General features: G+C 41.8%; 1 protein-coding gene across 1 annotated transcript; it reads right to left on the bottom strand.

Moving 5' to 3' along the window:
• Window positions 1–1,313: 1,313 nt before the first annotated feature.
• LOC125725107 (kelch-like protein 10) lies at window positions 1,314–4,731 on the bottom strand. Its single transcript, XM_049001713.1, has 4 exons — window positions 4,292–4,731; window positions 3,306–3,917; window positions 2,647–2,796; window positions 1,314–2,013 (listed from the first exon to the last, which is right to left on the bottom strand). The coding sequence occupies exons 1-4, from the start codon at window positions 4,406–4,408 to the stop codon at window positions 1,708–1,710; spliced, it is 1,185 nt and encodes a 394-aa protein (XP_048857670.1). The 5' UTR covers window positions 4,409–4,731; the 3' UTR covers window positions 1,314–1,707.
• Window positions 4,732–17,364: the final 12,633 nt, after the last annotated feature.

Genomic DNA, 17,364 nt, shown 5'->3' with positions numbered 1-17,364 from the left:
TCATGCTACCAGTAGTGACACTGACCGTCGCCAAATGCAAAACTAGTGAAAAAACCGTCAGAAAAGATGAGATGGGGAAAATGCCAGTGGCCTCCACCTGTTAAACCATTCCTGTTTTGGGGGTCGTCTCATTGTTACCCCTCTAGTTCACCTGTTCATAATTTCATTAACACCAAAGCAGCTGAAACTGATTAATCACCCCCTCCGCTACTTAACTGACCAGATCAATATCCCAGAAGTTTAAAAGACTTGATGCTATACTCTAATTAAAAAGTGTTCCTTAAATTTTTTTGAGCAGTGTATAATCGTAGCATCACTTCCCTTGTCTTAAACTCCACACACCTAGACTTGTAACCCAACATCCTATTGGCCTTTTTTATTGCTTCCCCACACTGGCGAAAGTGGGACATAGAAGCATCAAGATACACATCGAGATCTTTCTCATAATCAGCTACCTTTATTTCAGTGGAACCCATAAAATACAAGTACTTTATATTTCTGCTCTCTGCATGATTATCTTACATGTATCTACTGTATGTTAAATTTCATCTGACAGGTATCAGCGCAGTCGCTAATTAAATCCAGATCCCGTTGTAGCCTCTCCGCTGCTAGATCAATGTCTGCTACGCCACCCACCCTGGTGTCGTCTGCAAATGTAGCCAGTTTACTGTATGTATTGCTGTCAATATCATTAATGTAAATTAGGAACAGTACTGGTCCTAAAATTGAACCCTACAGTACCCCACTATGAACACAGACCCACTGTCATGCCCGGCTCATACGATCGTTGTGTGCCACGCCCCCTGATTATCCACGTGTTCTTCCCCTATCATGCCTAGCTGTACCTTGTCGTTTTGCCATGTCTTCAGTCCACATCTTGCCCTGTCCGATGTCCGTCATTGATGTTAGTGCTGTTGTCATGTCCCGTTCTGCCCATAGCCGTCTTCCCCCTAATAAAACCCCAGTTTTCCCCGTATTCTACCTCCCTGCTTCGTCCTTCCCTGCCTCCTTCCTGCCAGCCTGCCCATCCGCACCCGCAAACTCTGATACCCACAATATAATAATATTGTGTACAGTACATACTGTAATCAATGCAGAGGTAACATCCCTTCTCCAAATTCAAGTTGCTGGCTATGTTTACTGTAGGTCCCAGGGGAAGGGGTTGCACTAAACCAGTATTTCAATTGATTACGAAAAACCTTAGTGCTTAATTAGCAATCACCGATGGTTGCAGCGGAATTTCTGAAGAGAACCGTCAAACGAGAACAACGTTTATCCAAAATGGGAAATTTATGACGCTTTCACAAACTAGATAATATGAAAAAGAGAACTTTATTTTAAGTATGCAATGTCAGGAGAAGATTCAACTCCGACCTCCAGCAGAGCTTCTCCCATGTCCTGGAGGACGCAGGGGACATTGAGTCCGAATGGGCCTTGTTCCATGCCTCCGTTGTGGAGGCGGCTGACTGGTGCTGTGGCCGTAAGGTGGTCGGTGCCTGTTGTGGCGGCATTCCCCGAACCTGCTGGTGGACAGCGGTGATGAAATGATGGAATGCGGCTTCGGCGGTCGTCGAGGCAAAAACTCAGGTGTGGGAGGAGTTTAGCGAGGCCATGGAAAATGACTTCGGGGTGGGGGGTGTAAATGAGGTTACGTACTGGGCATGCTGTTGTGGGCAGATGGGTTTCCTCCTTGGTGGCCATCAGGGACTAACGAGGTGAAGCGTATTTTATGATGCGGGGGTGCGCAGGCACTACGCAGCAGCTGAAGTGTTTTCTGGCTCTGCTCATGTCCTGCGCACGATACCAGCTGCCTGTCCCCGCATCATAACACTCCACCTTGTTTGTTACCCTAAACCCATCATGGCCGCCCATCACAAACAGGAGGTCGTCCACCACTGCGATGCCAAATTCACTGCGTGGTGTAGACATGGGGGCCACAGCATGCCAGCGGTTTGTGGTATGGTCATAGACCTCCATGGTCTGCAGGTGATCAGACCTGTTGATACCGCCCACCTGAGAGATGCCAAAGATTCATTATCACTTGCTTGCCAAAAGGATGGGCAAACATCAACTTTCCCAAAGTCATGAACTCTTAAGCAATTTTCACCCTATGAAAGCAGGCTCCTTAGAACCTCCCATTGTCTATAAATGACACAAGCTTATATACACATGTCAACCTATATGCAATGAAAACATGGATTTGGGCAACAGAAAACTTGTATGATTCGGTGAAAACTGTGAGCCATCAAAAATGACTCCTTATGCTAATATATTTTGCTTTTTTATTGTTATTACTTAAAACGAACACTTGAAGCTAATCAGACACTGAAAAAAACAACAATCTGACCAATTATATCTAGAACTAGAGAAAATAATTAATAAAAAATCTAAACTTTACAGCCCGAGCTAGTAGCAGAGACCCCCAGCAGATCCATTTATAACCCAGAAATGAATGCAGGGAGGCTAAAGAGGGTAGCATATATGTTTTTATGTGTATTAAGATAAGCCTTTGCAGCAGGTATTTCTGGCATTTAACTGTTATGTTTGGTTTAAATGCATCACAATGAAAGACACAGCAGCAAAGACAAAAAAACCATGAGTCTTACAGGTAAAATGTGAGATTTGACACAGAAAGGAATCACTCACCGCATAGATCTTCCCTTTATACGCCGTGACTCCAAGGCTGTGACGGGGAGTGCTCATTGGAGTGATCAAGCTCCATTCATTAGTGAGTGGGTCAAAGCACTCCACTGTAGAAAGGCTCTCTGTTCCACTGTGGCCCCCACAGATGTATATCTATGAAAAACAATTTAACTGTGAACACCGTTATACTGTATATGACTGGGGTTTGGAGGTTACAGATGAAGTTCATTGTGACTCAAAAATACAAGTATGTGCTATGCATAGTGTATGACAGGGTTCCCCAGTTCCGGTCCTGGCGGAACACAGTTTGCAGATTTCCCTTCTCAAACGCACCATAATCAGCTAATTTTCAGGTTTAGTATGGCTGTTTGAAAAGGGAAATCTGCAAAGAGTTTTCAATTCTGCTCCCCCAGGAACAGAATAAAGGAAACCTGACATGGGAACACCATTTCATCTATCTCACAAGTCTTGGATATGACACCACAGCACTACCCAATATGCCCCTAATGGAGACCAATAATGCATTTATCCAAATGAACTAAATGAATTATCCAAAAAAACTCAGTAATCTGAAGAGAAAGAGAACTCATGACTGTGTAAAATACTCAATTTCAAGGGGAAGATGAGGGTAAACACAGTCAGACGCCCTCCCATTACCCTACCTTGCCATTCAGGGTGGTGGCACTGGCATCGCTTCTCCTCTCATTCATGGGCTCGATCTGGGTCCATTCGTTGGTTACTGGGTTGTACCGCTCTACTTTATTGAGGGGCCTGAAAACAATATGGCCACCCATGGCGTAGATGAACCCATCGAGCACAACCACACTAACATTACAGCGATGCCAGTGCATGGGGGCCATCTGCTGCCATTCTCGTGTTATCGGGTCATATCTGCGCACGGAATTAATGAAGTGTTGGCCATCAAACCCCCCAATGCAGTACACAAATCCATTATGGTACACCATGCCATGACCAGCTAAGTTGCTCTGCTCCTCCTGCGTGATATCCACCCAGCGGTCGGCCCGTGTGTCATACGCATCAATGCAGTTAGTAGTGCCCATGTTCCATCCACCGACAGCCAGCAAAACGTCAGAGGGCAAGCGTGGGCGGATCAGCGGGTTCTCAAAGTCAGAGAGTGGACTTTCATCATCAAGATCATAGATGACCTTCATGACATCACTGATAATTCGCCTGCACGCCGCATTGGCCTTCACTAGATCGTTTTTTTTGACGATCTTCATGAAATATTCTGGATCCATACGAGCCATGCGAACCTACACAGGAAATAAGAATGAGAGAATTCCCATGAGTTCCTTAGTGCTTTCTGTGAATCTCTGGAGATGAGCAATTCCTAACATTAAGGATACAGCAGTAAGTGCAAATTTTAATTTCTTTAGCTGAAGCCATTTACATAGAAAGTCTCAGATGTGTCAGCTAACACTTATTTCATGTAAGACATTTGAGTGTGTTGTTTTCCATTATTTGTTACACTCTCCTCCCAGGTGTAATACCTGGAAGCCTTGGTTGTAGACTCATGGGACATGAAAATGGAGGTTCAGTCTCTAGCTACAGTAATAAGGACTTCACTCAATGAGCATTCTATTGTTATATACACAAGTCAATGAGAACATAGTATAACTATACTCACCTTGGGCAACAGAACTGAAATGTGGGCCTCTCGGGTGGCAGGATCGTGCTCGATCCACCGGAGGATGGCGTGAAACACCACATCCTCTTCTCTGACATTCAGTTCATCCCGCTCCATGATGTCACAAAGTTCTTCGAGCGTGAGTTCTAGGAACTCGTTTGAGTTGATGGCAACCTCCTTGAAGTTCTTCAGGAGGAATTTCAATGCAGACTGGTGCAGCTCCTTGAGGCAGTAGACATCTCCGATTTTGACAAGCCCAACACAGTTGTCAAGGCAGAGATGCTCATGCAGGAAGTCACAGCAGCGCTGCACGATGCCCAGGACACTGAGATAATCAGCAGCTGCCAGGAGGTTCTCCACATTGTCAGATGTGATGACCACAGAGTACGTGTAGGCGTACTCGATGACCTGCCTCAATGTTTCAGGGGAAATGCCTGGGAGTTGGTACTCCTGCTTTCCTGAATCACTCCAGCCGGTGGTGAACAGAGCCCTGAAAACAATCCAGAAGTGACTCATCTAATAAATATGGGTTTTGCAGGCAAAGTTAAATAAGGGGTTTTCTAAATCTTCTGAACCAGGGACCCCCAAATGGAAATAAACCAGAGATAAGGACGCCCCGCTACAGATGATCACATAGGCATCTAAGAACTAGGGACCAGGGGCTTTAACTCTTATTTTTCCAACATTAGCTCCCCCTATAATATTTTTCACTTGGGCTGGTGGGCAAGTGCCACGGAATACTTTGTTTTTGCCTGATGGACATGGTCCCCTTTTTATATATTTATACCATTATTATTATTATTATTATTATTATTATATGTTAAACGTTAAGGTGGTACTGTATACTTAAAAATATTTCTGATCAGCACTGACCTACATTAACATAATTTAATATAATATATATTAATATAAACTTTCTGTCATCCTAGAGCCTTATTGCCAAGGAGAAGTCATTGCTAACGAGAGAAAAAAACGGACTCCTTGCTGTTTTGGCATCGTCATATATGAGCCACAGCAACTTACTGGAAGTAGGAGCTACAGCCACACAGAATCACTCTATGGGCGTTGAACTGAACACCGTCTGCGATGAGGACCACGTCACAAAGCTGTCCTGCGAGCCGAAGCTTGTTGAACACTTCGAAAGCCGGGGACATCAGTACTCGGTCCATGTCGTGTGCCATCATTATTCAAAAATGTGGATGTCTCGTCTCTTTCTCCTTTTTATACCACTCGAAATGACGTGTTCTAATACGCAAAAACCGCACTTTTGCGTCACAGTGTTCTAAGATACCGTAACGTTTATTTTTAAATCTATATTTGAGATTCGAAATTGATTGGGGGGAAAATATTTTCTATGCGCAATCAGCTGTACAAGAAGAACAAGTTCAATGTTTTTAACATCACTTTTGGAAAATGTATACCGTGCTTATCTTAGCATTTACGTTTTGTATTATGTGTGAATTGTCAAATCACGAATTCCCGAAATAAATAAAATAGTTCCTTAATTAATAAAAAAATGTTTTCATATTTTTTCTCCTCGGCTACGTTTCTAAAAATGAAAAACAAAAAAGGTCCTTTACATGACTGTCAGGAACGAGGCTAAAGTTCGTATCTTATTCCCTAGTTTCCACCTTAAACATGAGCCACTGAGCAACAAATGTCCACAGGACATTATTTTATGGGCTAAATCTGGTCGGCCCGTTGTGGCCTTTATTTAGAACAAAAATGGTCCTTGAAAATTGGGCTGCGTAGTCCGTCTGTTTTGGTCCACATTTAGCACAAGGCGGACGTATTTTTCGGACCGCAAATATCCCCAATACAGTCATGAAAACATATTGCAGCAAGTGTGGAATTATCACAATGATTATTGTGCTGTGTACAGTACACTTCACCCAAATCCTGAACACTATTGCATATAATCGATTATATATTATAGAGCAGTTATGTTACAATCAAGGTACAGTGTGCAATATCACTCCATGAGCTATTGACCATTTTCCTGTTTTATGATCTTTTCTTGAGAAATCGTTTTTTTTTTTTTTTTAATTCCTCACTTCTGCCGACTAACTTTAGTTTAATATATTTCCGTGCAGGTTTTTAAGTTTGTTTTCCTGCAGCTTCGCGGCACCCATCGTTCTTGCGCACCTCCACACAGATGGACGAGTTAAGTTAGAAGTGGATGGGAGTAGCGGCAGGACAGATATTCCGAGGGCACCCATTGAACGATGTAAGTAATTATTATTTCTCGTTAGAATTCTCACTTAACACAGAATGTTGTGTTTGGCTGAAGTTTAAACAGTCGAGCTGAATTGTGGCAAGATAAGCTGAAGCTGTTCGCGTCCGCAGCTAATGCTCGCGCCATGACTAGCCAGCACATAGTGAAATGGCGAATGGATTTGGCGACATTTTCCGTTTGAATTGAGCACAGAGACGTAGGTGGTGTTTTATTTGTGGCCCTGCTTTTACAGTGGACGTGTAGCAAAGTGAAGTTGGGATCAGCTTGCGTCTTTTGCAACTAACATCACACTCGATATAGCCTAGCGCAGTGTATGGTGGAATCGTCATTTTGGGTGTACACAACGCAAGAGCGCACGAGTGTTTTATATATTTATATATATATATAAACAATTATACTCTGGCTGAGTTTTTTTATTATTATTATTTTTCATGCTATACTATATACAAACGTTGTACAAGTACATCTTAGGATATAGTTCACTGTGACAATATAAATGGTAGGAGAGAACTGAAACAGCAACGACTGTGTTTATGTAATTATTTAGGTCTGTGTATAATATCTTACTGTATCTAAAATCCCAAAGTAAATTAATTATTTTTACCCACCCACACACACACAAGACATATTAAGGATTGTACATTAACATATTTTATCGTAAAAAAAACTGTTGTCCGAACCATACTGAATTTAACTGGATATAGATATATATACACACACAAACAAACATAATAACTAACATATAAATTGGAAGAAATATAACTTTACATATAAAACAAGCACACACAGAAGTCAAAATATGACATACATATAAAATGTATGGTCGGTTGATTGCCAGTTTCTCACCGGTACTTGTGACTAGTGACATGGTGTATTGCAACAGCAATAAAGGGTTCTCATCATCATCTCATCATCAAATAGAACTTTAAATATAAAACAAGCACGCACAGAAGTCAAAATAAGACATACATATAAAATTATTATATTAAATAAGTATAAAAGGCAGATACAATTAAAATGAGGCATTCCTAAATGACACAATTAACATGATTGCACTTCGCACAACACACAGTGATATGAAATAATTGTCATCTAAATCAGGACCTTCCTTGCCTTCCTTGATGCAAAGTCATCAATAATGTCATATGAAATCTGGCCAGCAATTGCATGATTAATGCTGATGATGGCAAGGCCAGTGAGGCGTTCCTGAGACATAGTGGACCTCAGATATGTCTTCACAAGTTTCAGCTTTGAAAAGCTCCTCTCTGCTGAAGCCACAGTTACAGGTAGAGTAACTGCAATTCTCAGAGCAATGCACAAATTTGGGTATATTTCTGAGTTCACTGTCATGCACAAAGTTCAGCAGCTCAAGACAGGTCATAGATTTTGATGGTAAGTCAGACGAATTCTTAATCTCCTGTGCAAGCTCTCCGGCATCCAAGTCTGATTGGTCCTGAAAAAGCTAAGTAGCACCGAGGGTCTTACACTGTTCAGTGAGGTCATCATTTGAGAGATTTGGAAAATGTGTCAGTCCTCCAGATTTCTCTCCCACATTTTCCAATGTGGTGAATCTCTCTTGGATGGAAGACACTGCAGCATCAACAACAACATTAAAAAAGGTCACCTCCAGCTTCTTTAAGTCATCACTCAATGGCTCATCAAATGATTTGTGAGAGAAGTGCCGCTTTGTAGATCTCTGTCTTTTCTGCTGTAGAACAGCCTCTACGTTCATGTCCTCACACATATCCTTGGCTGACATTTGTGCAGATGCAAAGCCTGTTGCCCTGTAGTTGCGAGAGAATTGAATGATAGCAGTGAGACGAGTCAGCGCCGCTTTCCATCTTATTTTCTCAGCCTGCAGAAGTGCCATCTCTTGTTTGTTAATTGTTTCACCATTTTTAATCCTCACTACCATCTCTTTCCATGCTTTCATGGAGTTATGGTGTTCAGGACTATTGTCACGTGAGGTGAGAAGAGAACTGGCATGCTTCCAATCTATCAGCCCAGAACTTGTTAAACTGATGTGTCTTTTAGAAAACAAAAAAAAGCAAAAAAGGCTGTTGTTTTTCTCAGAATATACTAGCCAGCTTTTAGGCATCTTTTCACCGCTAACTAGTGTTTTCTTAAAATACTGCTGGTGGCAACTTCTTCCATCACCCTCATTTCTAGGAAAAACAAAGTCAGGTGCTACCTTACTTGGTCCTTTGCAAACCAGCTGTATTCGAATGCTGTCAGTGATATCTGAAGGCCAGTTTGCAGGTTTTGTAGGCAGGAGCTCATCCTCAGGGGGTTGAGCTCCAGGCATTTCTATGAGCATATATTTGCATTAGTATACACAAGTTATTTTGAATACACAGCATTCATCGTGCCGGAACAGTCGTTGCAAAATATTTTGCGACACACCCACACACTCAGGCTACGCACAATCACACCTGAAGTGGCTGCTATTGGCTCTTCATCCTCGGGATCCGACATTTGTGGAGACACATATGTGGCTGAGGAGGTGGACGGCTCCTCATCTTGGGCGGTGGCAGTGGCAGAGGGTGCTCCAAAATGTTTCAGAAGTGCCCCTGAATAGAAACCCACTATAAAACTCTGATACATGCATGCATCATTTTCATGTTTAAAACAAACATATGATTTTGCCCAATTTATCAAATATTCAGAATTATATGTATAACAAGCATTTAATTGAATAGTCTATCACAACATCGCTGTTTGGAAGCAATGCATTACTCTGTAATTACACTAAGGTGACTTTCCTAAATAATAAAAAAAAAATAATAATAATAATCCTTATAGTGTAAGAGATTTTTTTTGCTAAGTCAGCTAGACTACAACAGAATTCTGTCGTCCGGTTTTCGCATAAGATAGTATGCAAACGGCTAACAAACAGCCATTATAATTCGTCATACACTGAGAATAGGACACAAATCAAAAGTACTTGTCCATCTTCCATCTGTGTTAATTTTGCACTCCAATATCAACACCCATCCCCCAACCCAAGAGTCTGGTGCTTTTGTGTTTGTTTCTTCCGTGTTTTTGGGTTACACGATCAATCTCGTCCCCCACCTGCAAATTTTATTTGTTCAGACCAAATGTGCCAACTTGAGTGAGGATTGATAGTTTGATCAATGAAGCCATGCATCTCCAGGTAATGGGGGCACATTACCTGCATTGTGAGGGATTGTCAGTTAGGGCACTACGGCCATGTGGCGCGTTTCCCTGAGGGTGATCCGGGTCGCAGGATCCTCATTGCTGAGGACCCAAGCGGCTGGACCAGACCAAGGGGACGCCCACGTACATGTAACACCTACTGTAGCTGTGGCAGATGGATGGCCGATGGATTGGTAGAACTGGACCGTGTATTTGCCTGGGGGATCGCCGGCCAGGATCCCGAGGAGATTCGCTGTGTGGTGGTTGACTTCATACATACAGATTCGATTTTATATCTTACATGAAATGCAAAACACAACAATAATCCTGATGTAGTTTTCTGAAAATCTGTAACAATAGAGTGATGGAACTGATCAAAGGCTGGGTTACTCATATATGGTATGATGAATATAATTAAGTGTTTGTTTAACCCTTTAGCTAAAAAACACACACACAAATTCCATAGCACAGCTGATTATATATATATTTTATATTTTAATCATTCAGCGATATTGTTTAACGTTGTTTCGTTGTTCACATTTCGTGGTGTGTCAACAATGATCAATGAAAAACAAATTAAATTGTTGTTATTCCAGTCCTCCTGCCTGTCGTCTGCCTCAGTCTGTCTGTGGCTGAAGGAGCACAGATGCCCTCCCCAGCTTCCAGATGTCTCTGTATGGTAAAGTGCAGCAGTGTCTATTGGTATCATGGTCTCAGAAAAGAACAGCAGAAAATGACAGGAACAAATGTCCATCATCTGATACTCGGACTCCTGGTGACAGACAAGTAGTCTCTTCCCGCCTCCCAGCCCAGCATTCACCAAATAGCTATAGAGACACTGTTGCATATGCATGAGCTCCCACATAATTATTAGACTGAACATGTTTCCTTTGTGTGGTTACATTGCAGCATTCTTAGAAAACTAAGAAAGTATCCCAGTGTTCTGTAAGCACTATACATTTTAGGGAAAGAATTTGAGGGGGGGTGTACTTGAGGTTACCCACCAGGCAGGTGGGTTTATCTCCTCCTGGGTGGCCATGGGACTACCGAGGTGCAGCGTGCTGTACGATGCGGGGGTGCGCAGGCACTACGCAGCAGCTGAAGTCTCTGTTGGCTCTGCTCATGTCCTGGGCGCTAAACCAGCTGCCTGTCCCCGCATCGTAACACTCCACCTTGGTTGTAACCCAGACGTCATCAGAGCCGCCCATCACAAACAGGAGGTCATCCACCACTGCGATGCCAAAACGGCCTCGTGCCGTGAACATGGGGGCCACAGCACGCCAGTGGTTCATCGCAGGGTCATAGGCCTGGACGCTCCGCAGGTAATGTGACCCGTTGGAACCGCCCACCGGGGAGACACCAAAAGCAAGTGATCACTCAGGTACCAAAAGGATAAGCAAATATCAGCTTTACCAAAGTCACAAACTTTTCAGGAATTTTAGTCCTATGAAAGCAGGCTTCCATTGTCTCACAAGCTTATAACTCATTTGTGTTAAAGACACGTGAACCTAACTGTACCAAAGACAGGGATTAGGGTGGAGGGAAAACCAGCAGAATTAGGGGAAAATCATGAGCCTTCAAAAAAGACTCCTTATGCTCATATATTTTGCTTTTATTATTATTATTATTACTAAAAATGCCATTTGTAGTTAAACAGACTCTGACAAAAACAACAATTATGTCTGGAACTGGAGAATATAAAACTGTGATCAGAAATCGAAACTTTACTACCCGAGCTTGTAGCAGAGTCCCCCAACATATTCGTTTATAACCCAGAAATGAATGCAGGGAGGCTAAAGAGGGTGGTATATATTTTGTACATGCATTCAGATAAGCCTTCACAGTGAGTTATTCTGACAATGAACATTTTGTTTGGTTTAAGGGAATCACAATCCATGACAGTAGCAAAGACAGATAGGTAAAACTTGAAACTTGTCACCTATGGTTCAAGGTGCAAGAAAGGAGTCACTCACCACATAAATTTTCCCGTGATAAGCAGCGACCCTAAGGCCACGTGGGCGAGTGCTCATGAGAGCGATTATGGTCCATTCGCCAGTGAGTGGGTCATAGCACTCCACAGTAGCATGTGTATCAGCTCCATTGTAGCCGCCACAGATATATATCTAAGAAAACCAATTCAAAAGTGATGAGTGTCATGATGTACATGATTGAGATGGAGATCCAGAAAGTACAGGGTCGTAGTGAAGCTGGAGCCGACCACAGGAAGCACATGGCACAAGGTAGGAGATTTACAGATAAAGTTCACCGTGACACAAACATAGAAGTATGTGCAATGGATAGTGTAGGACAGGGTTCCCCAATTTCCGTACTAGCGGGCCAGAATCCAATGAGCTACAGAGCTGCACAATGCCCAGGATGTTCAGCTGATCGGCGGCCGCCAGGAGGTTCTCCACGTTGTCAGTCGTGACGAGCACAGAGTACGCGTAGGCGTACTCGATGATCTGCTGCATCGTATCTGGGGAAACGCCTGGGAAGTGGTAGTCCCGTTTTCCTGAATCCTTCCAGTCACCGGTTAACAGAGCCCTGAAGGACAGTACAGATGTGAGTCATTTAATTAAAAATAGGGTTTGCAGACAAAGTTAACAAGGGATTTTCTAATTCTTAAGTTGAGGAACCTCCACTACAGATAATCACATATGTACTTAAGAACTAGGAACCAGGACAGAAAGGGCTTTAATATTTTTTTTTTTGCGGCAGTGGGTCCCCATTAAATTTTTCACTTGGATCTGTGGGCAGTCCCCTGCAATATTAGTTAGTCCCATTTCAATATTTTTATACTACTACTATAATAATAATAATTATTATACTAATAATTTTAAGTATTATTTTTATTATCATTATATGTCCAAAGTTAAGGTGGTTCACTTAATAACTAGCTCAGAAATATTTCTTATTAGCCCTGTACTCTAATTTAACACAATTATGCATTTATGAAACTTTCTGTCATCACAGACGCTCATTGCCGGGGACAAATCATTGCTAAAGAAACAAAACTAACATTGAATGTAAGAAAACAATATATGTGATGTTTAGTAAATTCATTTGAGTTAAAATACCATTCTTTTCATGAATGGTACATGGAGCAGACGTATTGCATGGTGCTCTGTAAAATTGTGTTAAAATTTGTAACACCGATGTTTAAAGGGACTTTAAGGGACTAGTTCATATGTATGCACGGAGCGTATTTTGTGACAAATGTTTTATCACCTTTGGAAAAAGAAATAAAGTACATGTATAATTAAAAGGTTTTAGATTTTTCCTATAGGCTTTTCCTTTGAGTAAAAAAAAGCAGTGAAAACGGGCTTTCAGGTAATTTACCTGGAAAAATAAAGTTTAAATAAATGAAATAAATGCTCTAATAGTACACGTAAGTTAGTGGTTTATTTATTGTTAGTTACTGTAATGTTGTGCTGCTTTATTTGTTTAATCGTCTAGTCTGTGAGGAAGGCATTCAAGTACGAATTGCAATGTATTTTGTACATGACAATAAACTCTTAATCCTTGGAATAAATGTATTTGATCTTTTTCCTGGCAACTCTCTTTTTATACAGGGCCATTATATACAATAGTTAATTTTTTTCACTGCTGAGAGTTTGTATCAGGACTTGGTTATTGTAAATTTAATGTGCATGCAGGTGTTATTTGTATAGATTCATCTACACCCTTCTGGCAGTGCTGCTATCGCAGTCAGGTCTCGCACACTTCGAGCAGTAGTTTTTACTCCACCCCTGCAGTCGCCGGCAGATGGCGCTCCACGTCCCGTCAGCTGCACACAGACCTAAGTCCAAGTCGTTAGTCCAACGCACCCATAGTCTTGTGATGACATGTGATTGAGAAAATGTCATCAGGTGGCTGTTTAGTGGTTCAGAGGATTAGCTGGACTTGATTTTGACTGAATGACACCTGGAGGAAGTTTTAAGGGTAGAGGACCTTGTTTAGAAGCAAGAAGGGGAGAGAGACGGCGGGGTTGTTTTGTGAGGCAGGGACGGTGTTGGACGCTCAGTTGACAAGAAAGGATGTTTTGTGCCATGTTGGATTGACTTTCGGATGGAGTGACCAGCGAGGGACGTGTGGAAAGACTTTGTGTGCGTTTTCGGTGGGCTTTTGGGACGCAGATACCCACAGACTGATCTACGGACATACGGGATGGTCTTGGCGGCTACTGGACAGAGGGAAGTTCGGTGGTTGTTTTAATCTTAGATCCTGTGAGTGTGTGTGTGTGTGTGTGTGTGTGAGAGAGAGAGAGAGAGAGAGAGAGAGAGGGGGGGGATTAGGGAGGTATATTTACCATGGTTTAGCGTGGAAAGTGGGTGGCTTATTGGGAGTGTTTTATGTATTGAGCATTTATTTATGCATAATAACGAGGTATGTTAAAGTCTAACCTATCCCTGCTTTAGACCTTTTGGGGGGTGTGCAACACTGCATGATGGTGGGTGCATGAAGCTGCTGACTTGGTGCTCCGTAGGTTACATAGCATAACCCGTATTCCTGCCTGCATTCACTTAAACCTGGTATCTTTTATGAACAGTATATTTAGTAAAGAATAAAGGAAAGTGTATTTGTTACCGTGTTCTGTGTGGGTTTTTGTGAGGAATCTGGGGACGACGACCTGACCGGTTAAAAGAGGCGGTGGCAGCGTAAGGAAATTGCTGTGACATTACAGTCTATTGGGTGGGTTTCCTGGTAACGGTGACTCTTAGCATCTTGCGAAGACTTCAAAGGTAAACCTTACAACGAGAACACGTGTGTACTTTTCTAGGCGTGCTTCCAGAACAATCCCATAAGACGTTGCTTAAGGGACAGCTTGACTGCGGAATGAAAGAATGTGGTGTTCTCTGTAAATACAACACTGCAGGAAAGCTTCACAATCAGGATTGAGGAGAGCCTAAAAATGAGACGCAATTTGAATAATCTAACCGTAAATTAGATTTTCGCTGATCGGGTGCAGGATCCCGCCTGCCCAGCTTGTAGTATCACAGCTTTTTATTTGTATGCATACGTTCTTTAAAATGCCTGGTGCGCATGTCATTTGTTTTTGGGATGAGCAATGCCACAATAGCCGAAATATTGTGTTACTGTTATAACGTAAAAGAATGTACAATGTGCGTTGATTACCTCATTAGTACTATTCCAGGGTGCTTTCTTAGGGAAAATATATTAAACTTGTATGAAATGAACCTGCAGTGTCGACTCAACCTTATCAACCAAAGTTTTGTTATACCGCGACAAGGCTGAAGTTGTCTTCTAATTCTCCGGCTTCTTCGCAGGATCCGTGCCTCCTTAAAAGGGGATGCCGTTTCGACCGAATCCACTAGAGGGTTTCTATTGAAATTGAAGACTCCATAAATGTATTCCTTATCTCTGAAATTTGTTCTTTTAAATTAAATTTGGAATCTGAGCTGTGTATTTGATTTCTCAGATATTATTTGAAGATACGTCACTACAATTTTCAGTTTAATTCCCTCTGAAATTGGAAGTCTTTCATTAAGATGTACTGCACAAGCTGCAGTTTCTGTAACTTGTCGGATTTAAGGTACCGCAGTTTAAATTGACTTCATATTCGTTCACTTACATTTTGCCCAGACTACCTCAAATTCGACAAGATACCCCGATAAGCCAGTAACTCCGCTTCGTAGTACAGGCCGCTGTTCTCGTCTAGCTCCATTTATTTTTGTTCCTTGTTGTCCCAGTGTAGTCTTCAGAGTTAGTGGTTTGTGTTTTCTAGGGTCAGTGCCTGGTAATTGTTCCAATCGTTGCTCGTTGTCCTGCACCCTCTGTGATTGGTCGATTGTCTGATGTCTCACACTTTGATCCTCTTATTAGCCCAGTTGGCTTGTTTAACTGCCTGCCTCTGCTCAGCTTTTTACTCGGTCATTGTGTGTTCATGTTGCTGTGTGTTTTATAATCCTGCTCCCTCTGTTATATCTCGTCTGTGTATATGTATGTGTGTGCGCCGAGACACATTAGGGGATGACAAGAGGTTCAATATTTATTAACTTCAGCTCCAGGTCTAACGCACACACACTCAACTTCACTGTGTTGCCGCCTTCGACTTCCCGCCTGTGCTGCCATAACTATATGCTACTACTGCCCTCTCGTGGTTGAATCCAAGCTATTACAGTATCTATGTATGTGTGTATTTATATGTATGTATATATAATATAGTGTGTGTGTGCAGGAATATTTCAAAGACAAGTCTGGTGGTACCTGAAGCACAGCCGTCTCTGTGTTGCACAGTTGGTTTCAGTATCCAAATGTCCCTTCAATTACAGTACGTGCTTCATTCTGATAACGCGAGATATTTTTAATGATACGGTTTGTTCTTTATAAATGTATATAATTTTATTTCGGTATTTCATTAAACAGTATGACTGAGTGAAAGGACCAGATGCTATAATAAAACATATATTGACCAGTTCTTGTCTTTTTATCAATCTTGGAGGGACTTCCAGTTCTTGGTGACTCTGCGGTGTGTTTCATGGTATCTAAGGCCGTGGAAACTTGCCCTTCCTGCTGACACACCTTTCTGCAATATGATCCTTTTCATGTTTTTTTTAAGCTTTCTGTGAAATATGACTTTTGGTGTAAGATACAACTGAGTAAAGGTCATGAGAGAACCTACCTGGACAGCTGAGCTTTATTTGGGGTTAATCAGTCACTTAACTGATGGCAGGTGTGTCCCCAAAAAGCCTGAATGCTGTAATTAAATCAAAAGGTGCTCCAACATAATATTAGTTTATGGGTGTGCGCACTTAGCTAGCTTATGTACTTTTCTTATTAAAAATTTTTCCCCCCCAAACACATTTTTGTTTTTCGGTTGAATTGTATAGATTTTAGGTCACGTTAAAAGTGGAAAAAGTTTTGAAATGACTTGTGGTCAATTTCTTTTTTTTACATCATGAAAACCCGGCATGTTAACAGGGATGTGTACATTTTTTATCTCCACTGTACCAGGGCATAACAGTGTGGAACAACTAAAATAACCAATCAGCACTGGACAACAAGAAGCAGACGGCGTAACAAGGACCGAAAGTAAGAAACCTTAAACACTAAGGGTTAATAACGCTAGAGAAGACTTGGAATAAGAGTCTAAGCAGAACAAAGTTAGACAAGCAGGTTACACCTTAAACAGGGACACAAAGAGAGACAAAAGATACTAAGGAAACCAAAAACCAATAAAACCTTAAGAGGTGAACTCATGACTGGAGGGGTTTAGCCTCTAAGCCATGTACTCAACCCACTGAGCGACACCTGCTGATCAAAAGGACACAAGACACACAGGACAGGATCGGACAGGTACTGGCGCAAACGTTCAATTGTCTGGTAAAATTTAACTTCATAGAGGTTTAGGAACTGAAGTGGTGTCCATTTAGCCATCCAACAAGACATCAGTAACTTTTTGGAGAACAGAACAAATTCTTGTTAGTTTTTGTTTTACATTATTTTTTTCTGAGCATTTTACTACACTTTCTAGCCACATAAATAGCTTTAAACATTTTCTTTGACTGCCTACGACTTTTCTTCAGTACCGTGTATGCGTCTACATGCATTTCCTCAGACAGAAAAATGACCTGGAAAATGTCGTCCTTGGTTAAATTTGAGGCATTTCTGTATGCGATTAGCAGGTAATCTGGGTGTTTAATGTCATTGCATGCTTGTT

This window comes from Brienomyrus brachyistius, unplaced genomic scaffold (assembly GCF_023856365.1).
Source record: "Brienomyrus brachyistius isolate T26 unplaced genomic scaffold, BBRACH_0.4 scaffold60, whole genome shotgun sequence".
Classification (NCBI taxonomy): domain Eukaryota; kingdom Metazoa; phylum Chordata; class Actinopteri; order Osteoglossiformes; family Mormyridae; genus Brienomyrus; species Brienomyrus brachyistius.
Note: the sequence above shows the minus strand (reverse complement) of the source record. Positions and strands in the feature narration are given on the sequence as shown.

Bases quoted from the DNA above. Each gene is read 5' to 3' on its own strand.
- LOC125725107 (XM_049001713.1), bottom strand. From the start codon at position 4,408: ATGGAGCGGGATGAACTGAATGTCAGAGAAGAGGATGTGGTGTTTCAC. The intron at 3,918-4,291 runs GTGAGTATAGTT...TTTCCTGTGTAG, and splicing joins TTTCAGTTCTGTTGCCCAAG to GTTCGCATGGCTCGTATGGA. The intron at 2,797-3,305 runs GTAGGGTAATGG...TGTTTTTCATAG, and splicing joins CCACCACCCTGAATGGCAAG to ATATACATCTGTGGGGGCCA.